The 20,308-nt window shown below is 39.1% G+C and overlaps 1 protein-coding gene across 1 annotated transcript; it reads right to left on the reverse strand.

Moving 5' to 3' along the window:
- Positions 1-2,165: 2,165 nt before the first annotated feature.
- On the reverse strand, positions 2,166-18,335 carry LOC149067693 (PAT complex subunit CCDC47). The gene is made up of 12 exons (XM_089252106.1): positions 18,068-18,335; positions 17,726-17,962; positions 14,197-14,319; positions 12,681-12,855; positions 11,073-11,254; positions 10,516-10,617; positions 10,267-10,374; positions 8,203-8,285; positions 8,031-8,089; positions 5,208-5,317; positions 3,030-3,197; positions 2,166-2,499 (listed from the first exon to the last, which is right to left on the reverse strand). The coding sequence occupies exons 1-12, from the start codon at positions 18,071-18,073 to the stop codon at positions 2,428-2,430; spliced, it is 1,425 nt and encodes a 474-aa protein (XP_089108232.1). The 5' UTR covers positions 18,074-18,335; the 3' UTR covers positions 2,166-2,427.
- Positions 18,336-20,308: the final 1,973 nt, after the last annotated feature.

Consider the following 20,308-nt stretch of genomic DNA (forward strand, 5'->3'; position numbering starts at 1 on the left):
ATACCCAGTGATTCCCTTTCGACGTGATATTACACTGGAATATTAATTTCCCATATTTTTTGCTAGAATTTAAAAGTTCAGTTAAGTGAAGAAAACTTTTGGATCCTCCGAAGTCTTTTACACCTGTGGTTACTCTGAGCTTCATGTAAAAATTCAGATTTTTGAATACATCAGGGTTGCAAGCGCCCCTCATCCATTTTTGGAGCAGAACTAAAAACTAACTGTATCTGCAATATAAGGAGTAATTTTTCTGTGAAATGCCGAAAGTTTTGCCAAAAGTGGTTGGAACAAACAATTCTAAATAAATTCCCTTCACAAATTAAAGTCCATTTAAATTTTTTCTGAAGCATCTTATCTGTCACTACTAAAACGTGAATTACTGAAATGACGAATAAAAATTATAATAATCTTTTCAAATTAAACACCACGCATACTGAAAACCTAGACAGCAAGAATTTCTGTAGCTTGAACACCAAAATCTTATTCATCCTGATATGGCAAAAAAAAAAGTGCATGCAGAATATAATAACAGTTTCCGTGAAAAAAAGTTAACTTATCACAAATTTAAAAGCGAAAAATATACACACGTACCTTATTTACTTAAACAATTTCCCAACATAATAGCATGTTAATAAATTAAAAATGTTTTTTTCTGTTTTCTGAGCCTATTACAATATTTTCTCTAGAATGTATTACATTCTACATTCTTGTTACCAACGTCCCGCAGTTTAAGTTATATAAATACAAAGTTGTAGTCCCTAATGTAAGAAATTTTAAATTCTCCCGTTTAGAAAAATAAACGAGGCTTGTTTTGTGTGAAACGAAATTCGATACCTACTCTAAAGGATGAACATTCGATCATAGATACAGGGCCGCAACTAGATGTGGGGGGGGGGGGAAAGCAAGCAGGTCTCGTGCCACCTCTCATTCAACATTACAAGAGAGCGTCAAAATGCGCGCTTGCCCCGGGTGACCAAGCATCTAGTTGCGGCCCTGCACAGATATATGTCCTCCAATCTCCATATACCACATCGTCTATTATTAAATCCTGTACTTCTAAGCGTTTATTATATATGTATATTAAAGAAAAAATTGAACTAGAATAATTTATTTTCCTCCAGCTTTTCCTATGAATCCTGTTTCCACTTTCGGTAAATCTTTACATGATGAAGCAAAAATACATTAGGAGCGAAAAAGTGAACGCCGGAAGAGTTAATAATTAGAGTCTAAACATTATTTATAAAAACGAAAAAAAAAGTAGATTATTTGATCACTTTTACTCGCGTCTTTATGATAAACTACCAAACACCATTTTACTATGGCATCAAGACAAAAATTATCGGTAGTAAAATTCGTTTTACAACTACCGATTTTTGGTACCTGTACTTGGTTTGAAGATGCTCTTGTAATGCAGAATACAAGAACTAATTTCGATTTTGCCTTCCATTTGATTGCCGAATGTCCATACATAACATCACGACCGCAACTAGCAGGGGGGGGGGGGGGTCTGGCGCCCGGGCCAGAGGAGGGCGCCAATTTCACCCTTTAACCTATCTTTCATCATTACAAGGGGGCGCAAAAAATGCATACTTGCCATGGCTGACCAAGCATTTTGTTGCTGCCCTGCATAACAAGAAGACTTTTCTCAGGCCGGTATTAGGCAGCCGATAAGTGTATCTGTTACATTAGATGTAACATACAGGCTTATTTGGGGCCGTTCAAGTATTACGTCATCATCGATGGGGGGGGGCTTTCCGATTTGCTGACTTTTGATGACAAGGGGGGAGGGTTGGATAATGCTTACGTCATCAACCACCCTTTATGAAAATATGAGTTAGGATTCATAGGGGCAGAGCTGATGACGAAATTTTGCTGACGGGGGGGGGGGTCAAAAATGGCAAAATATTTGCTTACGCAATACTTGAACGGCCCCTTTGTTGTTTTCCCAAGTTTTGTGAAAGATATTTTGTCAAACTTTTATAGTGTAATCCCAGCCCTACACTTATTTTTGAAATTTCTTTCATTATCTGCCTACCTGCATATTTTGTATTGCTTTTATACCTTTTCATATTTGAAAATCTCGAAAACCAAATTAAAATCCTTGATTATTTGAACTGGAAAGGAAAAATTAACCGTAGAAAAATATCAATAAGCGAAACAACCAATGAAGCAGATTTCTTTATTTTTAAGTAGAAACAAAACACATAGGAAAACACTATTCACAAAAATAAAAAGGAGTTCGGAAAGAGAAGCCGAATGATGAATTTGTGATTGAGCGAAACCTAAATTTCTTTCAGAGACTATCGGAATACCTATTATTTTTTTCTCATGATAATACTCATGATAACGAGTACAAACGAATTTGAGAATAATGGATATCTTTAAATAGAGAAATTTGGTTAAATTAATTGCACTTTTTTTTCCTATTCAAAGAGTCTTCACTTTCAGCTGTTTCATTTTTGGTGCACGCTTCTTCATCTCACGCCTATGTTCCCGCTCCTACAAAATAAGAAGAAACAAATGTTTAATAATTTGCAGACCAGCTGAAGATAAATAGGAGAAATAATTTGCAGACCAGCAAAGGATAAATGGATAGGAGGAAATATTTATAGACCTCCAAAAAAGATTATAAATAGAAGAAATAATTTTACTACAAAAAAAATAAAAAAATTACGGATGCAAAAAATAAATAAGAAAAATTATTTGCAGACCCGCAAACAGTAGGAATAATTTCCAGACTGGCTGACGGCAAAAACAGAAATAATAAATTTAGAGACAGTATTTTATTATTTAAATCTGGAACTAAGTAGCGGTTACATAAATTGAGCCTAACTTTTTGCAGACCGGCAGTTGAAGAACACTGCCATAGACGATATTGTCAGGCTAAGTTGCATGACATTTCTACAAGGCGTTGTATAACTGTTTTCTTTCTAACCCTCATAGATATCTTATATAGAAGAGTAATACATAAATGAGTCTCTCGTATACTGTACAAGACCAAACAATCACATCAAGAGAGATTTGATTACCTCCCACTTTCTTTGTTTATCTGGATCTTCCTCATTCATCATTCGCTCTTTTTCCGCACGGCGTTTCTCTTCTCGCCTTTGTTGAGCGGCTTCTTGTCGTTGGGCGTGGGTGGTTTTCAAGAAAGCCTCCTCAACTCGTTGGCGGTTCTTGTCGGCTTTAGTTTTGGCCTACAGAGCAAATAAAAAACTTATAAGAAAGAAAATCGATAACTTTGTGCAGGAAGACTATTAATGCAATGACAGTATTCTTAGTTGAAAACAACCATGTTTGTTATGGGTATTTTTGAAAATAGTTTTCACCACACATTTTCGACTTTCATTTATTTGACTTTTACCTCCAAAATTCTGTATCAAGGTCCATGATGTCTGAGGTAGGTGTGGTTTGATCCACATTAACTAGAACAATCGGAGTCATGCTGTTATACACACTGATGAACAATCAAATAAGAGATACCTGTCTAATATCGTGTAGCACCTTTCATCCTGATGACAGGAACGAACAACTGTTTCGGGTACAGACTCAACAAGATGCTCTGGAAATATTTAGGCATCATGCGAATAACAGGACTCCTGCAAAGTCTCTCACGTTCACAAAGATGTTTTGGAGGGAGATTGACAGCATGAACATCTCTGTTGATGGTGTTCCGAATGTGCTTGATTGAATTGAGGTCTGGTGACGTAGCTGGCCAGGAAGTCAAGCTAACGTATGTGGAGTGTTCCTCAAACCATTTTGGTACAATGCAGGAGTGGTGACATAGTGCATAGTCCTGTTGAAGAATAAGGCCATCATTGGGATGCTGTAGCCACAAAACTGAGAGCACATGGCCATCAAGGATGTTCACGATGCCACACGCATCAGAGGTCTCATTTTGATCCACATAAACAATTCCCCAGATGAGAATGTCATCTCCACTGGCTTGAAGGGTACCCTGCTGGGCTGGCATGAGTGATTCATTGCTTCATAAGGTTTTGCCTGTACTCGCACTCTGGCATGTACCAACGTGAATCTCGACTCATCCATCCAGGCAACCCTTTCCCCTGTTTCTAGGGTCCAGTGACGATGTTCCTGTGCCCAGGCTAATTGTTGCACCTTGTGACGTGTGGTCAACAGAGGTATTCTTGTGGAGCAATGACTTCTGCACTCCCAGAGCAAAAGAAGATGGTTGTGGATGGTGTAGTTACTTACACATTTTGATGTGACAGCGTTGAATAGCTGATAGTGATAGGAACTGCGTGACACACAGGCTCTGTTACACTAGGTGATTAGTTGCATTGTGTGTGGGGTCTGTCTATTCGCTGTTATAATGTGAGCTAGCCAACATTTACCCTGCTCATATATATGCTGCCATCCATGCCAGTTGGCCCCAGCTGGAATTATTTTACCAGAATGGATTTACCCATTCACTCTCATGAAGCTGTGGCATGTGGAAATCTATGTCTCTGTGAGTTTCGCGATATGGTGGTACAGACAATTTTTCTCCACAATCAAATACACTCAAGCCCTGTTTACATGTATAAGATTAGGGGGTTGCTTTGGCGATTATTACCTGCATGGCAACTTTTTTTTCTCATGGGGCGAAAAGGGGGCGGAGATCCCTCAAAGTCCCCCTTTGGGAGAGAATGGTGGATGGCCCGACCTTTTCTTCCATAATCCTTTGTGCCACAAAAACTACAGTTAGCTTCTTTGCCAGCCATCTTGAGCCAACCACTTCTGTTAAACCCCCGTGACGACTTCCAGAAAGAAGTGAGGGGGGGGGGGAAGAATATACCAGCAAATAGGTTTGTATCAAAAATCCCTGTCACGAGTAACTTCCCTGGATATTTTATTTCCCATGTAAACAGGATTTTAGATCCTTCGTCTGGCCCATAATGCGTTCAACTATTAATGCTCTTATGAGCAGCACTCCTTCTATTGCAGGAGCTCTGCTTGTGTCTGTCATGTCTGTGTCTGCCAGGGGTCAACCCAAGGTGGATCTTTTGTATACTGCCAGCGGTCTCTAATTCAATTGCTCTTGAGTGTATCTGGTTACAATTTGAAACAAAACATTGCGTTCTTTTCTTGCTCCTCATACAAGGAAATTAATTTCTTTTTTTCTACACAATGGAGCCAATCTCAACAATGGGGGGAGGGGGGGGGGGGAGTATTGCAAAAATGAAAATCAAATCAGGGAAACAAACCTCTTTGCTGAGATGAAATCTTTTCACTTTCTCAATCGAGTAGAAAACAAGCTGCATCAGAGGCTTCAAGCTTTCCATCATGTCAGGACCAATCTTTCCCCTTCCTGGAACTATATCATAGAGGAAAAATGAAAATTAACACATGTGTGTATATATTCATCATATACATGTTTTATTTTCAAGGTATAAATATATATGGCAAAATAGGAGAGCATAGGACGGAGAATTTGGTACATAAGTACATGCATAATAAATTTTAATGTAAATAATAAATTTCTGATTACAGTAGCCATCGCTTATAAGAATCAATGGTTATAAGAACTAAACCGCTTATAAGAATTAAATTGACGAAATGAAAACCAAAAGTTGTTTCAACATAAGATAATTGTCGGTTATAAGAATCAGATTTCTGCTTATAAGAATCCAATTTTTTTTATTTCAAAAACTGCCACCATTTTCTAGAGTAGTGTGTCCCAAAGTGGATGATATTGCTCATTGGACAGCGATGAAACTGTCTGTGGGGAAGGATGATAGAAGGTATGGGTATAACACAGAATATGGGTCCCACTTGAGTTAGGGTGATGAGAGGAAAAAATTTTTCTGAAGAAGGAAGCGATGGAACAAAAAGTTTGGGAAACTCTGATCTAGAGCTATGCGTTCAGAGAATAGTTAGTTTACTGTAGTAACATTTTAGTCAGTCCACATTGACATTTTGCGAATGACGTTGTTGCAAGCCCAAGTTTTTAAGTTTAAACTCGAAAAGCCGAATCTGCTCAAAAAATACGATTCTCATCCTTTTTGTAACCAAAGAGAAGCAGCCTCAACATTAGAAATTTGGACAGATAATTTTCTTGCGCTGAATAACCAACAGTGGTATGTATTAAAAATGAAACTACAGGCAAAAAGAATCATCTGATTTAAAAAAATCATAACTATTCAACTTTTAATCTGTTTTGATCGAATAATGTATAGGTAGAAAGAGGGAAACCTTGAGTTTCAGGCAGTTGCCCACAGGTAGCGCTAATGCTCTTTCTTCGGCCACCACTTCAGTGTTTCTCAAGATTGGCTTTTCCCAAAGTTAGAAACCGATTCGAATGACTTCATTTTCCAGCAGGATGGGGGGGACCACCACACTGGAGCTTGGACATCCAAGAATTTATTTTTGAACTTCCTAAACAATGGATCGGCTGTATGGGATCAGACGATTCAGTTACACATCACTGGCCTCAAAGTGTGTGATTTCTTCTTCTGGGAGTTTATAAAAGACTACGTTTATGTGCCTCCCCTTCCAGTTACATTAGCCAAACTGAAGATACGCACAACAGCAGCCATGGAAGCAGTGGATGCAAACATGCTCGCAAAAGTTTGGAACGAATTTGACTACCGTATAGACACATGCCGTGCATCCATCCCAAGGTGGACATATTGAGCACCTTCAATTCAGTTTGTAAAAAAACTTTATGATTAGCCATGTAATATAAAATTAATCTTAAGTGTCTATGTTCAATATTTTTCGTAATATATGCATTTCAAATCGGGTGATTTTTTATGAAACACCCTGTATATGCATATTTAAACTGCCATAATTTAAAACGAAGAATTAAGTGAAAAATACATTTCTAAGGGCTCCCCCATGTTTCCTAAACATTACATATGCAAAAAAACTCCCCCACCTCAGCATACGTTAGTGGCAATTGCTGTATAAGAATCAAAATGGGTAAACCAAACATGATTCTTACAAGCAGCGGCTATTGTATTGCAGTTTAATTATTACAATGAAACCTTGCTACAACACTACTCGATATAACGATAAATTCCTTTACAATGATGATATTTTTTGAAATCTTGTTTGGAATCGCCCATAGTTTAATGTTGAAATCCTCTCGATACAAAGAGATATCATTTACTACGATAAATCCTTTTACAACCATTTTTGTTAAGAGTTTCTTAAACAGCTTCATTGATAAAAAAATGTTAAAAATCTCTCTCAAAATCACTTTCAATAATTTTCAGAATCACCACCTCTTTTATTCTTCCAAGAATGTCAAATAACATTGCACCACCAGATCATTAAAAAATGGTATTAGAGTTGTTGATATCACTTCTTTCTGTACACGACACAAAAATGTTATGCCAGGGGTTCTCAAACTGTGTATGCATCGCAGAATGGTGCCCCATGACAAAGGTTTTTCTGAAGGCGCTCTTCGTTGAACTGCTCTGAGACGCAGCAGATGAGCATTTATCAGGGAAAGGGGGTGACGTAGGTTGAAGAAGTTTGACAGAACCTGTGTTATGCTATTAACTTTTTTACCGGGGGCAACACATCTAACTGGATTTTCGTCAATGAACTATTACAATTTTCTTAGGTGAATAAATGTATAAAAGCACATTTTTTGGAGATACTGACATTGGTTTAGAAAAAATGTCAACAGCAGCTAAATTTGGTGGCATGTTATAATACTATTTCTCGATATAACGATAATCCCTCTACAAAGATAATTTTTTCTGGTCTGCAGAGGTTTATCAAGGTTCCACTGAATTTTCTAACCTGACGCATTTTCATTGTAACTGTGTACATGATAAAAAAAAAATTAGCAATATAAGTTTTTATTCCATCCAAATATGGAATTCTCTTACAAAGCTAATTTTTTTTTCAAACGTTTGATACAGCACCCGATCTTGTGGAATGATGAAAGTCCTTATAACTAGTTTCCACTATATAATATAAATAATAAACATTTAAAAAGAATGCGGTAGGAACGGGTCACTACATACATAAAAAAAATCTGATTAAAAGATTGACAAAAAGTAATAAAAATTCACCAGTGAATCCAAAGATCAACATCTTTTTAGTATCCGGCAATTTAGTAGGTTGTGTCTCCCTGCAAAAAAAAAAGACATACTTATAATACTGCATTTAGAAAAAAAAGAAATAAACTAATTTTAAAGCGTCACAGAACAGCAGCATTTGATAAGAGGGGGAAAAAGAACTTACTCTTGAACTTTTGGCCCCGAATACTGGTCGGAAAAATGAATATATTCTATGTAATCTTCGTATTTCTGCAACATGGTTATCAGCTGTAAAAGTATACCAGGGTAAGGATGATACAAGAAATATGTATCTATGAGGTACGCAAAGACACAAAATATTTCATCATATATACATATATTTTGCTTCAGACATTTTGCCTGCCCTTAGTGACAAAGTAAATGCCTGACTGCGAGAGCAACAGTATGAGCAAGTGAGTGTGAGTGACTATATGGGTGTTTGATTATTGATCATTTTTGTTGCACCACAGTCGTTTTTTGCACTTTATTATAATGTCAATTACATGACGATTCGACTATTAGTTTTTTGCTTTCTTGTTTGTTTGTGTCAAAAGAGTTTTGACCCACCATGCGAGCATGATCAAATTTTTTTCTGATTTTACAAAGCATAGGTAAGCAACTCTGCTGTCATAATATTTTGTGTAACTAGGTTGTTTTTTCGTCCATTGAATAGATTTCAATAAAATTTTCAAATACAATTTTTTTACGACAAATTTATTGCTGACTTTTGAGCGCTACTATATATGTTAATGGTAAAAGTTTGAACAAACTGGAAAATTTTAGATTTCACTGGTAAAACATAATCAGGGCTCCCACTCAAAAAATGAGAAAAAGTAGGAAAACGCAGGACTAAAAAGTAGGATGGGGGAGGGTAACCCCCTTAGGCAACATAATCATAGCATAATGGAAAAAAATCACTGAAAAAATTTTTTTTTTGCAAAAAAAAAAATTTAATTAAAAAAATTTTTTTTATTTTGAATTAACTTTTTTTCCCCTAGCACTATTTCAGTCAAGCCAAAACAAAATGATAAATGACTTGGTCACAAAACCAATTTTTGGCCAAAACAGTGCACTAGCAACCACAGATAATTCTTCGCTGTCTCTCCTCATATATACTACATTCTTTTTTGGAGTCTTCCAAAGTGAAGAGCTTGTCAACTCTCTTCGACAAGGCACAACATATTTCGAAGACGTAAGTTTTTTAAGAATGAGGCACCTTCGAGACCCCTTTTGAAAGCACAATGCAAAATGTGTAAATTACAAGATCCAATGTAAATAAGGCAAGGTGAACCAGATAGTTTTACTGCGTTGTTCATCATTTTTAAATTTTACTGTTTTGTTCACATTTTACTGTTCAATGCCAGTGTAATCATTTTTGACAAATGAAGCACTTCCATTTCTAGCTCTTTGCTGAGCATTGTAAATATTGTTTATGCCTCTTCATACCTTAAAAATACAGAAGACAACTGAATGCTATTGGGTAGCATCAGAATCACCAAACCTAGAATACGCTTATGTATCCAACTGCTTTGAAACTGTTGTTTCACCTATTTGCACCATAATTTTGAATGATGAAAGTTACTGTCCAAGACCACGAAGTAATAAATACAAAATTATTTTTCCATCCAGACAGAAGTTTTTAATGACTACTATACTTGTTGAACCCTCAAACTAAGCAAATGTTAAATTAGTCAATCAAATAGTCCACATATACACCTTCCCCCCTCCAAATTACCTTAAAAATGATACAATTTCTGCTTTGGCAGAATCATTAATTGCATTTTCTAACATTTGTATAATATTTGACAATATATCAATAATTTCCTGCTCAATTAAAATCAATTACACAAATTTTGTCGATAGGATTTGATAAAAAGTAGGAAAAGGACAAATACAAATACAACGCCACAACAGGCAAAATGCCCAACGAGGTGGCTGATAAAAAACTAGAAAGTAGGACAAAACCGAGAAAGTAGGACAAAAGTAGGACATTTTACCAAAAAGTAGGAAAAGTAGGACGACTGGGAGCCCTGCATAATGCATTGATTTAGTATTCCATATGCACGGAACTTCTACTTGTATGAGATATAGAGTTTTTTCAAGTTGGAGGAGTTTTACTGTATAAAAGAATAAAAATGTGAAATCGTGTTTGAACTAAAAGGCAGAATTTAAGACTAAAATTTGTAATCTTAATTTCACTATGATTGGGGAAGGACGGTGGCAAACTTACTTTACTATCTAACATGGCACTAGCTGCTTCTCCGAGTTCGCTAAGCATAATGAAACCCTCAGGAACCCCAAGTCTGTCTGCAAGTCTCTTCTCGGGGCAATAAGTACTCTACAAAAAGAAGGGTGAGAAATCAGATGTAATAATGAGTGCGGTTTTTAAAATGTACAGAGTCTGTGACAATAGTGAAATCGGGGGAAAAAAAGCTGCTTAAAAATAGAATAAATAACAGCCCAAAAAAAAAAACCTCACCAAATCATTCATCTCTTTTGCCAGACGATTAGCGTTTTTTTTGTTGGCTACGCAGAAGATAAAGCTGTCCATGCAGTCTGCGCTCATTGTGACCTTGACGATCTACAAAGGTAGGATAAAAAACACAATAAACAAATTTTATGATAAAATACTTGTACAAAGCTTATCATTTATTAATAGCATGCATATGCACGCACCATTGAATGTGTTCTCTTAAATCATACATTGATCACGCACAGCAGTGTTGACTTAATGATCCATTTGTTTCATCAGACAAGCTAGTGTGGCATAATTCCCTGCACATGAAGCAAATAACAAGCGCGGTTCGCAATGTTGGAACTCTTTAACATGGATCTTAAAATGTTGTTTGATCTTTGAGCTTCGCAAGTGTATGGCGGTATATCTGAGACTATTTTCACTGTTTAAGTTCATGAGCATTTAACTGTGCAAAAAGTAAATCCAGCACAACCCCAGTCCGATATATGCTGAATTGAAAAGCCTAACTTTATCGATTATTAGAATATTTTTTCAAAACCAAGAATGAATATCAAACTTACAATTTGATCCGACGAAGGCCTCATCAAATTAGATATCACACTGACCAGATCCTGGCGCTTCAAAAACTTCAACTCCACGAGCATGCCTTCGACACAGGTACGACCGCTGCACCACAGAGTGTAAACGTTCTCAGATTCTTTCTGGATACCGGGAGATTCTATTTCCTTCTTGCCGTCGTCGCCTGCAGAAGGGAGAACAAAAATGGAAATAAACTACAGGGAGGGGAAACAAACAGCACACAAGGGACATGGGGAAATTTCTGTTGGGCCAACTTGAACTTTGTTAACATGAAACAGAATAGACTAAGACTGCAATAATTTCACATTCACATTCAAAAAAAAAAATTCCATCTGATAGACACTGCATTCAAAAGTCGCCCTTTCTTGGATAAAGTGGCAGTAAATTACCCTATAACGACAGAGGTGTTGCGAATGGTCTTCATATGCACCATGACAATTCAAACGTGTTACTTTAAAGCATGCAAAATGTGTCTTTGTCTATTATTGGGTTAGAAAAACATTTCTGTAGTTAAGTAGTGGTGTAGTTCTCAATTTGTTTTTGCACTATGCTGCCTCCTCGTATTCTTCCAGGGTGTGCAAGTGAGAAGCCCGGCCATTTACTGTGCATTTAGATCAATGTTCCCCAAAGTGGCACTTTCCCCTGGTGGGTGATGGAATGGTCCAGGGGACGATAGAAGCTGCAGATTTAACATAAGATCCTATGGGTTCACTTGAGTTGGGGGGGCAATGAGAAATTTTTCTGATAAAGGGGGAGATGGAATAAAAAGTTTGGGAAAATATAATTTAGATTGATCACATAATAAAACTATCCCCTTTAGAAGACTGATTACCTGAACACAGTGCCGTCTTAACACATGGGCCCACCCAGGGGACCTCAAGAGAAGAGGGGGTCTAAAAAAAACAAGTAGTTATTGAATTTTTTGAGAATTTTCCAGGTAGGGGCTCAGAAAAATCACTTGGCAAGGGGGCCCGTGAGGCTCTTAAGACGGCCCAGCCCGAACACATACGTGAACGAAACTCATGTAAGAGAAGGCATGCTTTCATAGTCAGAGTGTGTATGAGTATTCAGACTTTTTGGGCTGTTATCGCGTGTTCAAGGCCTTTTACCAGTAGATGTTTCATCCATTACTGCAGTGGCATCATTGGTGCAGGTCACAACAAGCAAGGAGATGAAACAACCATCTCGGGGGACAGATCTACTGCCACTTCAGCTGGAGACATGGCAGAATCTGTATCATCATTGTGATGTGGAGCAAGTGATGCATCAACGTTGGTATGATGTGGCCATTTCTAATTGGAGGAGGGATTCAGATCCCTCATTCAAATTTAAAGCCTAAGGCATAACAGCCTGAGAAATCTGAATACTCTCAGAAACACAAATACACGGCTAGGTTTACTATAATGTTCCCAATGAGATTCTGAGATAAAAAATGCTATAAATTGGCTATGACGATAGACTAAGGTTTGTTTGACCAAAGTTGTTTTACGGGAGTGCGAGAGTAGAAATCTGGGAGACTAGGCATCTCTGTAACATGACATTCAAACAAATCAAATCATACTGATGTGATTGAAAAAAAAAAGTCTTACCGACAAGGCAGAAGTTGTTGTCCAAAAGCTGCTTATGAGAGTTGAACCAAGCGGTAGCGAGTTTCTGGTTTTTATTGCGGCCGGCTATGAAGTTGATGAAATAAACCAAGAGGCCGGCGATCATGAGGAACTCCAGATAGAAGCTCTCCCAGTTCCTTCTCAGATGAAGAGGGACCTGAAAAAAGGTGGAAATTAAAAAAATGTGAGGGATTGTACGCATATGTACATGAAAGAATTTATACAGCTCTCAACCCAGAACAACATGCGAACGTAGAGGACTACAGCTACGCAACTTAGAATAGCGGCACAGTAAAGCGAGCACAACAGATTAGATGCAAACAAAAAGCAGTACATAAAGTAATAATTGTGGGAAATATAGAAACCAGAATTTGTGTTTGCCCCCGCCCCCTCTAAATCAAAAAAATTTTAATTAGTGAAATTTGGGCCTCTTCCTGTTATATCGAGGAAAAATCATTCCCCAATCATTACTTCACATTGTTAAATGCTGCTCGTTGCATCTTATCAGCAGTAGCACGTAAGCTATACAGATTTTGTCATGCTTCTCCCATTTTATTTTAGTAAAATTTTCTCAACCACTCATCTTTTGAATTTGCCAACCCTCCGAACTTGCTGCCCTGGGTTTATAGCCCCACTCCCTGTCGATATATCCCTGCATCTGTGTCATTCTTTCGGCCATGCACTGACTTGGTTCTTCACTCTCTAGGTTTTTTGGTTATTCCCATGCCTACACACTCTCTAAGTCAGTGGTTCATGATTGGGAGGAGAGAGGTGCCTGGACCAGGCCCATAACTAGGCTGGGGCAATTGGGGCACTGCACCAGGACCCTAAGCCAAATGGGGGCCCAGCACGTATTTTGTGCAATAATCTTTTCTGGGGGGGGGGGGGGTCCCAAGACTAAGCCTATCCTGGGACCTCAGAGAAGACACACTATGGCCCTGGCTTGGACCCCGGGAGGGGGGGGGGGGGCTCCACGGCCTAATTTCAGAATTATAAAATTACGCTAAGCTGATAAAAAAAAAATTGCTTGGAAAGAAAAGTTTCAATGAAATTAATTCACAAAAGAGCACCGTTCAAAGTTGGTAGACTGTAGTAATAATATTGTTATGGTTAGAAGTATGAAACATTGTTTTAGTTCTTTTGTAGTCCAGTAGATGGCATTGCCATCACATCACATGTTCAAGATAACATTCCAGAGCTGAAAGATGGCTGTAGTTTCTGCTGCTATAAACCCTACATTTTTTTCTAATTTAACGGGGGGGGGGGGGGAAACCCCTCACCCGACTAAATTCTGCTTCAGGCCTCTGCCGATCAGGTTCAGTCACTTTACATTAACATTAATCCAAGTCGCAAAGCAGCATATCTATTCATTCATAAGGTCATTTCGGATCAAAAAAGACTTTCCTGATACACACCTGCATATGAGAAAGTTTATTATCATTTATTTTTTTGAAATGCTTTTGCTATGCATTTTCAAAGGTATACTTTACAAACATACTTTCGTTATCTTGAGATCAGGCTTTTCATTGGGCTTGCCCTTGGATAAAGGAACTTCTTGATCTAAGCCCTCGAATTCTTCATCGTCTTGGAAATGGTCAAACTCTTCCTCCTCTACGTCTTCCTGAAATAGAAAAGCAAACGAACAAATGAACGGTGGTGAGAGGAAAGGACATTTACACAACAGAACGAAAAAGCAATATCGGTCTATTAGCATGGTATCGGTCTTTAGCAGTATCGGTACTATTAGCATGATTTTGTGAGTTTTGTCATGCAAGTGCATTTCAAAAAATTAGAAAGCCCCAATTCACTAGAGCAGTTCATGAAATGCTCAAGCTGGAAAATCCATATTAAAGGTAAGACTAATTTGCATTTTTGTCTTCTAACGGCCGTATTCACCCACAGAGTTTGCACCACCACCACTGCAATCAGAGGCAGGGCCAGGCTTAAGTATTTTGTGGCCCAGTGCAAAAACAGCTTTGTGGTCCTCTAAAATAATTTTTTTCGATTCTTCAGTGTCCTCAAGCACCCGCTGCTTTCCAGACTCATATCAGCATTCGAAAACGACTATCAAACTATGTACTATATTATGGTAATAGAAAAAAGGCAATAGCACCCACCACTCAGTGAGAAAAATTGTAAGTGTGGCCCGGGTAATTGAAGGTTAACCACTGATCTCCAATCATGGACCCACAAGGGTGGGGCTGACAGAGCTCCAGCTCAGAACGATTCAACGCCTCTTGTGTTTTATTTCTTTACCCTTTAAACCATATATGCTCATTTCATGATCTGTGAGCCAAACATGGCCCTCGGAGCCACTTGATGTAGCCAGTTGCCTCAAACCAAAATTTTTTAAAATGAAATCAGCAGCACATTTAGTGATGACTTGACAGATGATGAATTGACAGTGACAGATTTTAATCCATCACTTGTAACGTGCCGATGATCCCCCGGCGTAAAAGTCCGTAGTCGCCATCACGTGATCTGTTGTCATAAATGTTACTAATCTGCAGCTGTGATCGTATGGCGACGATCAAGGCCGATCGTGATGTCGCCTGCGATCGCATGCAAATAAGGTGACCTTGAAGCCGATTGGCTTGATCAGACACGTGCGGTCGGGTGTTTTTCCTTTAAATACCGGCCGTACGTTGTAACAGTCTGATTCCGCGTTCATCTTTTCTTGTTCTATTCAACTGAAGCCCTCTAGCAGGACGGTTCACCGTCTTGCTACCGTATCCATTGGCCTTAAGCTGATTTGTTAAAATGCAATAATTTACATTGTTTGAATCCGTTTTCCGGCAGGTCCGGAGTCAAAAATATTAAATAATCTTCACAGTCAAAGTTCTTCATTGCTGATCAAGGTGGTCCGGCTCTCAAACGAGAGGCCCCCTGGAGCTGATCAAGGTGGTCCGGCCCTCAACCGAGAGGCCTCCCGGAGCTGAGCAAGGTGGGTCCGGCCCTCAACCGAGAGGCCCCCCCGGAGCTGATCAAGGTGGTCCGGCCCTCAACCGAGAGCCCCCTGGAACTGATCAAGGTGTTCCGGCTCTCAACCGAGAAAACTTCTCTGATACTTGCTGGGAAAGGCTAACAACATCGGATGTCCTATCAATATACAAGTTGACTGTTGATGATCATCAATTGGTGAGCCAGTATCTTTACTGTTAACGTCAAATAGAGGGCTCCACGTAATACTAATCTATTGTTAAAATTGACTAACCCTATAATTAATTTGAATAAATAATATTTCATGCGAAAGTTTATTTGCAATCATTTTCCACTTGTCGTTTGCCACTTTATTACTGGATATTTCGAACCGGGCAAGCAACTCCCATAAGGGACGTTGCACACTGCTCAAGCCTGTTAATTCCCATCTTGGAAAGAATCTAAAGCGATTACTTTATTAAGAAGTCAAAATGTTACTCAATGTGGCAGGTGGGATGCAGTTTAGACCCTTCAGAAAGTCGCCAACTGTGGCAACTCCGAAACGTTTGTTTATCTTTGGCCTCAACTGGATTATACTGCATTGTCTGTCAGCTAGAGCTTTAATTTTGCTTAGTGAAATAATATTGCCATGTTTCCAGTTGTGGTGAAAACAGAATTGATAGATTCCTGCAGGGGCAGGGACCCCCCTTTAACGGCCGAGCCCGAACAAAGTTCGGCCTACAGGCCATGTTACTAATGAAGTAGTCTGAAACTTTTTTTTTTTACGTATCTATGGTTATAGCTGTAGGAATTTTATTATGTTCCCCCCCCTTACCTCTTATTTACATATTCGCACGCACCTATGTCAGCGATCTTATGAAACGTTTTCTGCGCTAATGCATTGTTGAACTACGTGCCATTTCACTTCTATCGCGTGTTGTTGCAAGGATATTCTGCTCACAGTCGCGTTTCAACACAGATTTTTAAAATTCTTGACAGTGTTAAATTTCAATTTCGTATTGTCGTGACTTATTTTTAAAATTCTGTAGTATGAGTTTACCACCCATTCAATTCCATTGAATTATTTCAATTTATTACGAGCATTTGGAATTATTTCACGTGTACGCACCTTAAGGATTATTTCAATTTCTACGGGGTTATTGCTGTGCGGTGCAGTATGGGGCAAAAAGCAGGTGAGCAGTGAAAAAAAAAGTTTTTCATTTCTCTTTCGTGGGGTTACATTAGACTCGGCAGTGCTTGGCACTAAGAAGGGTGCTTTTTCACCAGGATTTTTTTGATATCATAAATTATATATGATATATTAACACCCCTTTTTCCCGCTTCCTAGTCAAATTTTCTTGACCACCAATTCCTCAAATCCACTGCCCTGGGCTACAGCCCGCTCAGCGCCCTCTCCCCTTTAAATAAGCCTCCGAATGGCTCGCAAACTCCCTCATCAACACAATGATTATCAATGCTAAAGAAACAACAAAAAAAAAACATGTAATTGAAAATTATTAGAAATTATGAAACAGCTTTGGTATATGGGACACGCCAAATTGGCGACTTTTTTCCGGCGATAAGTTGACATCGTTAGTGCACTCTGGTTCGGTGTTGCTCTGCTGGGTTGTCGCTGTTCTGGGAAATTCTGCCAGGCGGCGTTAGTTGTTTAGAGCGTCTTTTCAAACAGCCGTACAGCCATTTTGTCATTTGAGCTTATTCCGAGTGTTTAGATTACATTTTTGTCACTGGTCAGGTTGTATTGTTCCCTTTTTTTTCCTTTATTTAAACAGTGCCCGTATTTTATTCACACCCTGATCGATTTATTATTTAAACAACGGTCCGGGCTTCATTTAAACAATGCCCGGGTTTTATTTAAACCCAGATTGATTTATTTTTATCCACAGTTTTATTTTTTAAACAATCCAGAGCTTATTTTTGTTTGCCATTTTGTATACCATTTGTTTTTATTGTTTTCTATGCTGGCGATTTTTTTTCTCTGGCGCACGTAGTGTCTGGCGGCTTTTTCTCGGACATATTTGGCGTCGGAAAAAAAAGTCGCCAACCTGTCCCTTATACCAAAGCTGTTCCGAAATTATCGCGCAAACCTCTATCTGAACTTCGTCATCAAAGTTTGGGGAAGGAGAAGATTTCACTTCGTCATCGGGGCCCGATTTGCGGGCGGCATCGGAATCCTTCCCCACGATGACCTCCTCCTCGTCGTCGAACTCTTCGAATTCAGCAAACTCGTTATCCTCGACGTCGGCTTTGTGGAAATTCGCTGCGAGCACGTAAACGACCAGCCCGGTCATCAGAAACAACCATGTCAAGTAGCGGAACATGACCTGCGATAAGGAGGGGTGAAATAAACACACGAGACTCACTTGATACGGGTTTTCTCTATCATGCACATTTCAGATCGTAAATTAACTGCAAACACCGATACTTACTTTCATCTAGTGTGACCGAGGATATCCTTTGAAAATTTTGTTTCCCAGGCGCAGCTATTTGGATTTTTAAAAACTATGTTGGGGCTTCCTCAACATGCCCTATTCCCCGATTATTGGAAAATAAAGATGCAGCCTTTACAGTTGCTGCAACTTATAGTGAAACGTAATCATCCGAATATAGAAACTGATAAAATAATGGTGAGTGACATTGAATTTCGCCATCTAGTGGCCGAGTTGTTACCGTACCAGCGTTAAGCAAAATTGTTCTGGTTAAAAATTTATTAAAAGAACATAACTGTCTTGATTCAACTATTTTTTTTATCGACTCTGAACCTGGTCTGACTTTGAAAGATGACCATGATATTACAGTCACAAAAACTAAAAGTTTGGGTCAAGGAAGCCGAATTTCTCATTCAGTACAGATCCTTGCGATCGAAGCCCACAAACTGAACTGAATAGCAAGGTCAGTTATTTTTTCAATTCATGAGGAAGCGTCCAAAACAATGAGCATCAGAAAAAGCAGACGACAGGTGAAATATTCAAATGTCTCGTCAGTCACTTTTGGTGCTGCCATCTAATCTCAAACTTGAAAATGACTCATATGGTGATTATAAAGTTTCGGCGAAGAAATCAGAATTTTTCATTTAGTTCAGTTCCCTACAAGCGAAGCTCACAAACTGAACTGGACTACAAGTTCAGTTATTTTTTATGAGCATAAGGAAGCATCGAAAACAAAGACTCTCGAAAAAAGCATATGACAGGTGATTTAAATTATTTGTTTATAAAGCCGGGTTTTCCTAGGAATAAGTTTTTTGCGCCGCGTGAACCGAATTAGACAATTTTGCGCCAGCAGAAACGTGTTACATAATCACGCTACGCGTTTGTGTTTTCCTAGCGAGGCGCATCAGATCAGGGCGGCTATATAAAGTATATGGCTTTGGCATCAGCTAATCTGTCGTCTGCATGCTCCGGTTTGAAGGGGAGGAAAAGAAAACACGCAAGAGTGAAGAGAATATCGGCAATACCGCGGCGCACGACGCATTTGACTCCTCCAGAAGCAGTCGGCCAATCACGCCCGACGTAAAGCGCTATCGTCAGGCGTATTGCGCTCTGTAGGAAAACAGTCATGCTGCTTTTCTTACTGGTGAGTGGACGGCGTGTCGCGCTGGGCGAATCACGTTGCGAGCGGCACAGGAAACCTGCTCCTAGGAAAACCCGGCTTAATCTCAAAATCACAGATTACTCATGCTATGATAATTATACAAATATATATATATTAATACAAATATATATATACATTGAGTACATGTGCTTTGCCCCCCCCCCCCCCGGAAAAAGTTGAAATGACGGCCCTGGGAGACAGAAAGAAAAAGGGACAGAACACACAATAAAATTGAAGAGAAGATCGGCGAAACGCGCTAAGCAGTCCAGCGCTAAGCACCTATAGGAATTTTCAAATTATGGTTTTCCACAACGTGTACCTAAACAAGTACATGTTCTATAGGGATGCTCTCTGATTTTTCCCCTTTGCTTGGAATGCCTGTAATTTAGGTCGCGTACACGCACGTCTGTGTGTGGAAGTATTCGGGGAAAATCATTTCCTTAAACGTAAACAACAATTCATGCTGTTTGTCTGTAGTTTCGCCTACAGTTTATTTTTTGCCTCTCCGAACCGTAGCTTTTACCGTATCATCTCATGAAACTATTTAAAATCCTACGTGACAATACTTTAACTAATAAACAATAAATTAATATAATAATAAATCCAACCAGGGGCGTAGCCATTCGGGGGGGGGGGAGACGAAAGGGATAGAACAATAGATTTGACCATCTTTTTCCGGTCATTTTCTCACATTTCGGGGGGAGGGGAACCAGTGTGCCGTGAATATCGGGAATCCGGTAAAAAATTAAATCTACGACATCGCTGCGGCCGGAAATAGATCATGCAAGAACGGGACGACTGGCGAGAATCATTAAACGTGACAGACGTGCAACCCTTCCCCAAATTGCTGCAGATTTCAATGCTGGGCCTTCAACAAGTATCAGCGTGCGAACCATTCACAGAAACATCATCGATATGGGCTTTCGGAGCTGAAGGCCCACTCGTGTACCCTTGATGACTGCACGACACAAAGCTTTACGCCTCGCCTGGGCCCGACAACACCGACATTGGACTGTTGAGGACTAGAAACACGTTGCCTGGTCTGACGAGTCTCGGTTCCAATTGCTTTGAGCTGATGG

Source organism: Pholcus phalangioides, unplaced genomic scaffold (genome assembly GCF_987345545.1).
Source record: "Pholcus phalangioides strain wild (caught in Gottingen) unplaced genomic scaffold, Ppha-v1.0 ptg000028l_1, whole genome shotgun sequence".
NCBI lineage: Eukaryota > Metazoa > Arthropoda > Arachnida > Araneae > Pholcidae > Pholcus > Pholcus phalangioides.

Excerpts from the sequence above, each read along its gene's own strand:
- LOC149067693 (XM_089252106.1), bottom strand. Across the intron at positions 14,320-17,725 it reads ATGACGAAGTTCAGATAGAG|GAAGACGTAGAGGAGGAAGA; the intron begins GTTTGCGCGATA and ends TTTCTATTTCAG. Across the intron at positions 8,286-10,266 it reads GTGCCATGTTAGATAGTAAA|CTGATAACCATGTTGCAGAA; the intron begins GTAAGTTTGCCA and ends ATACTTTTACAG.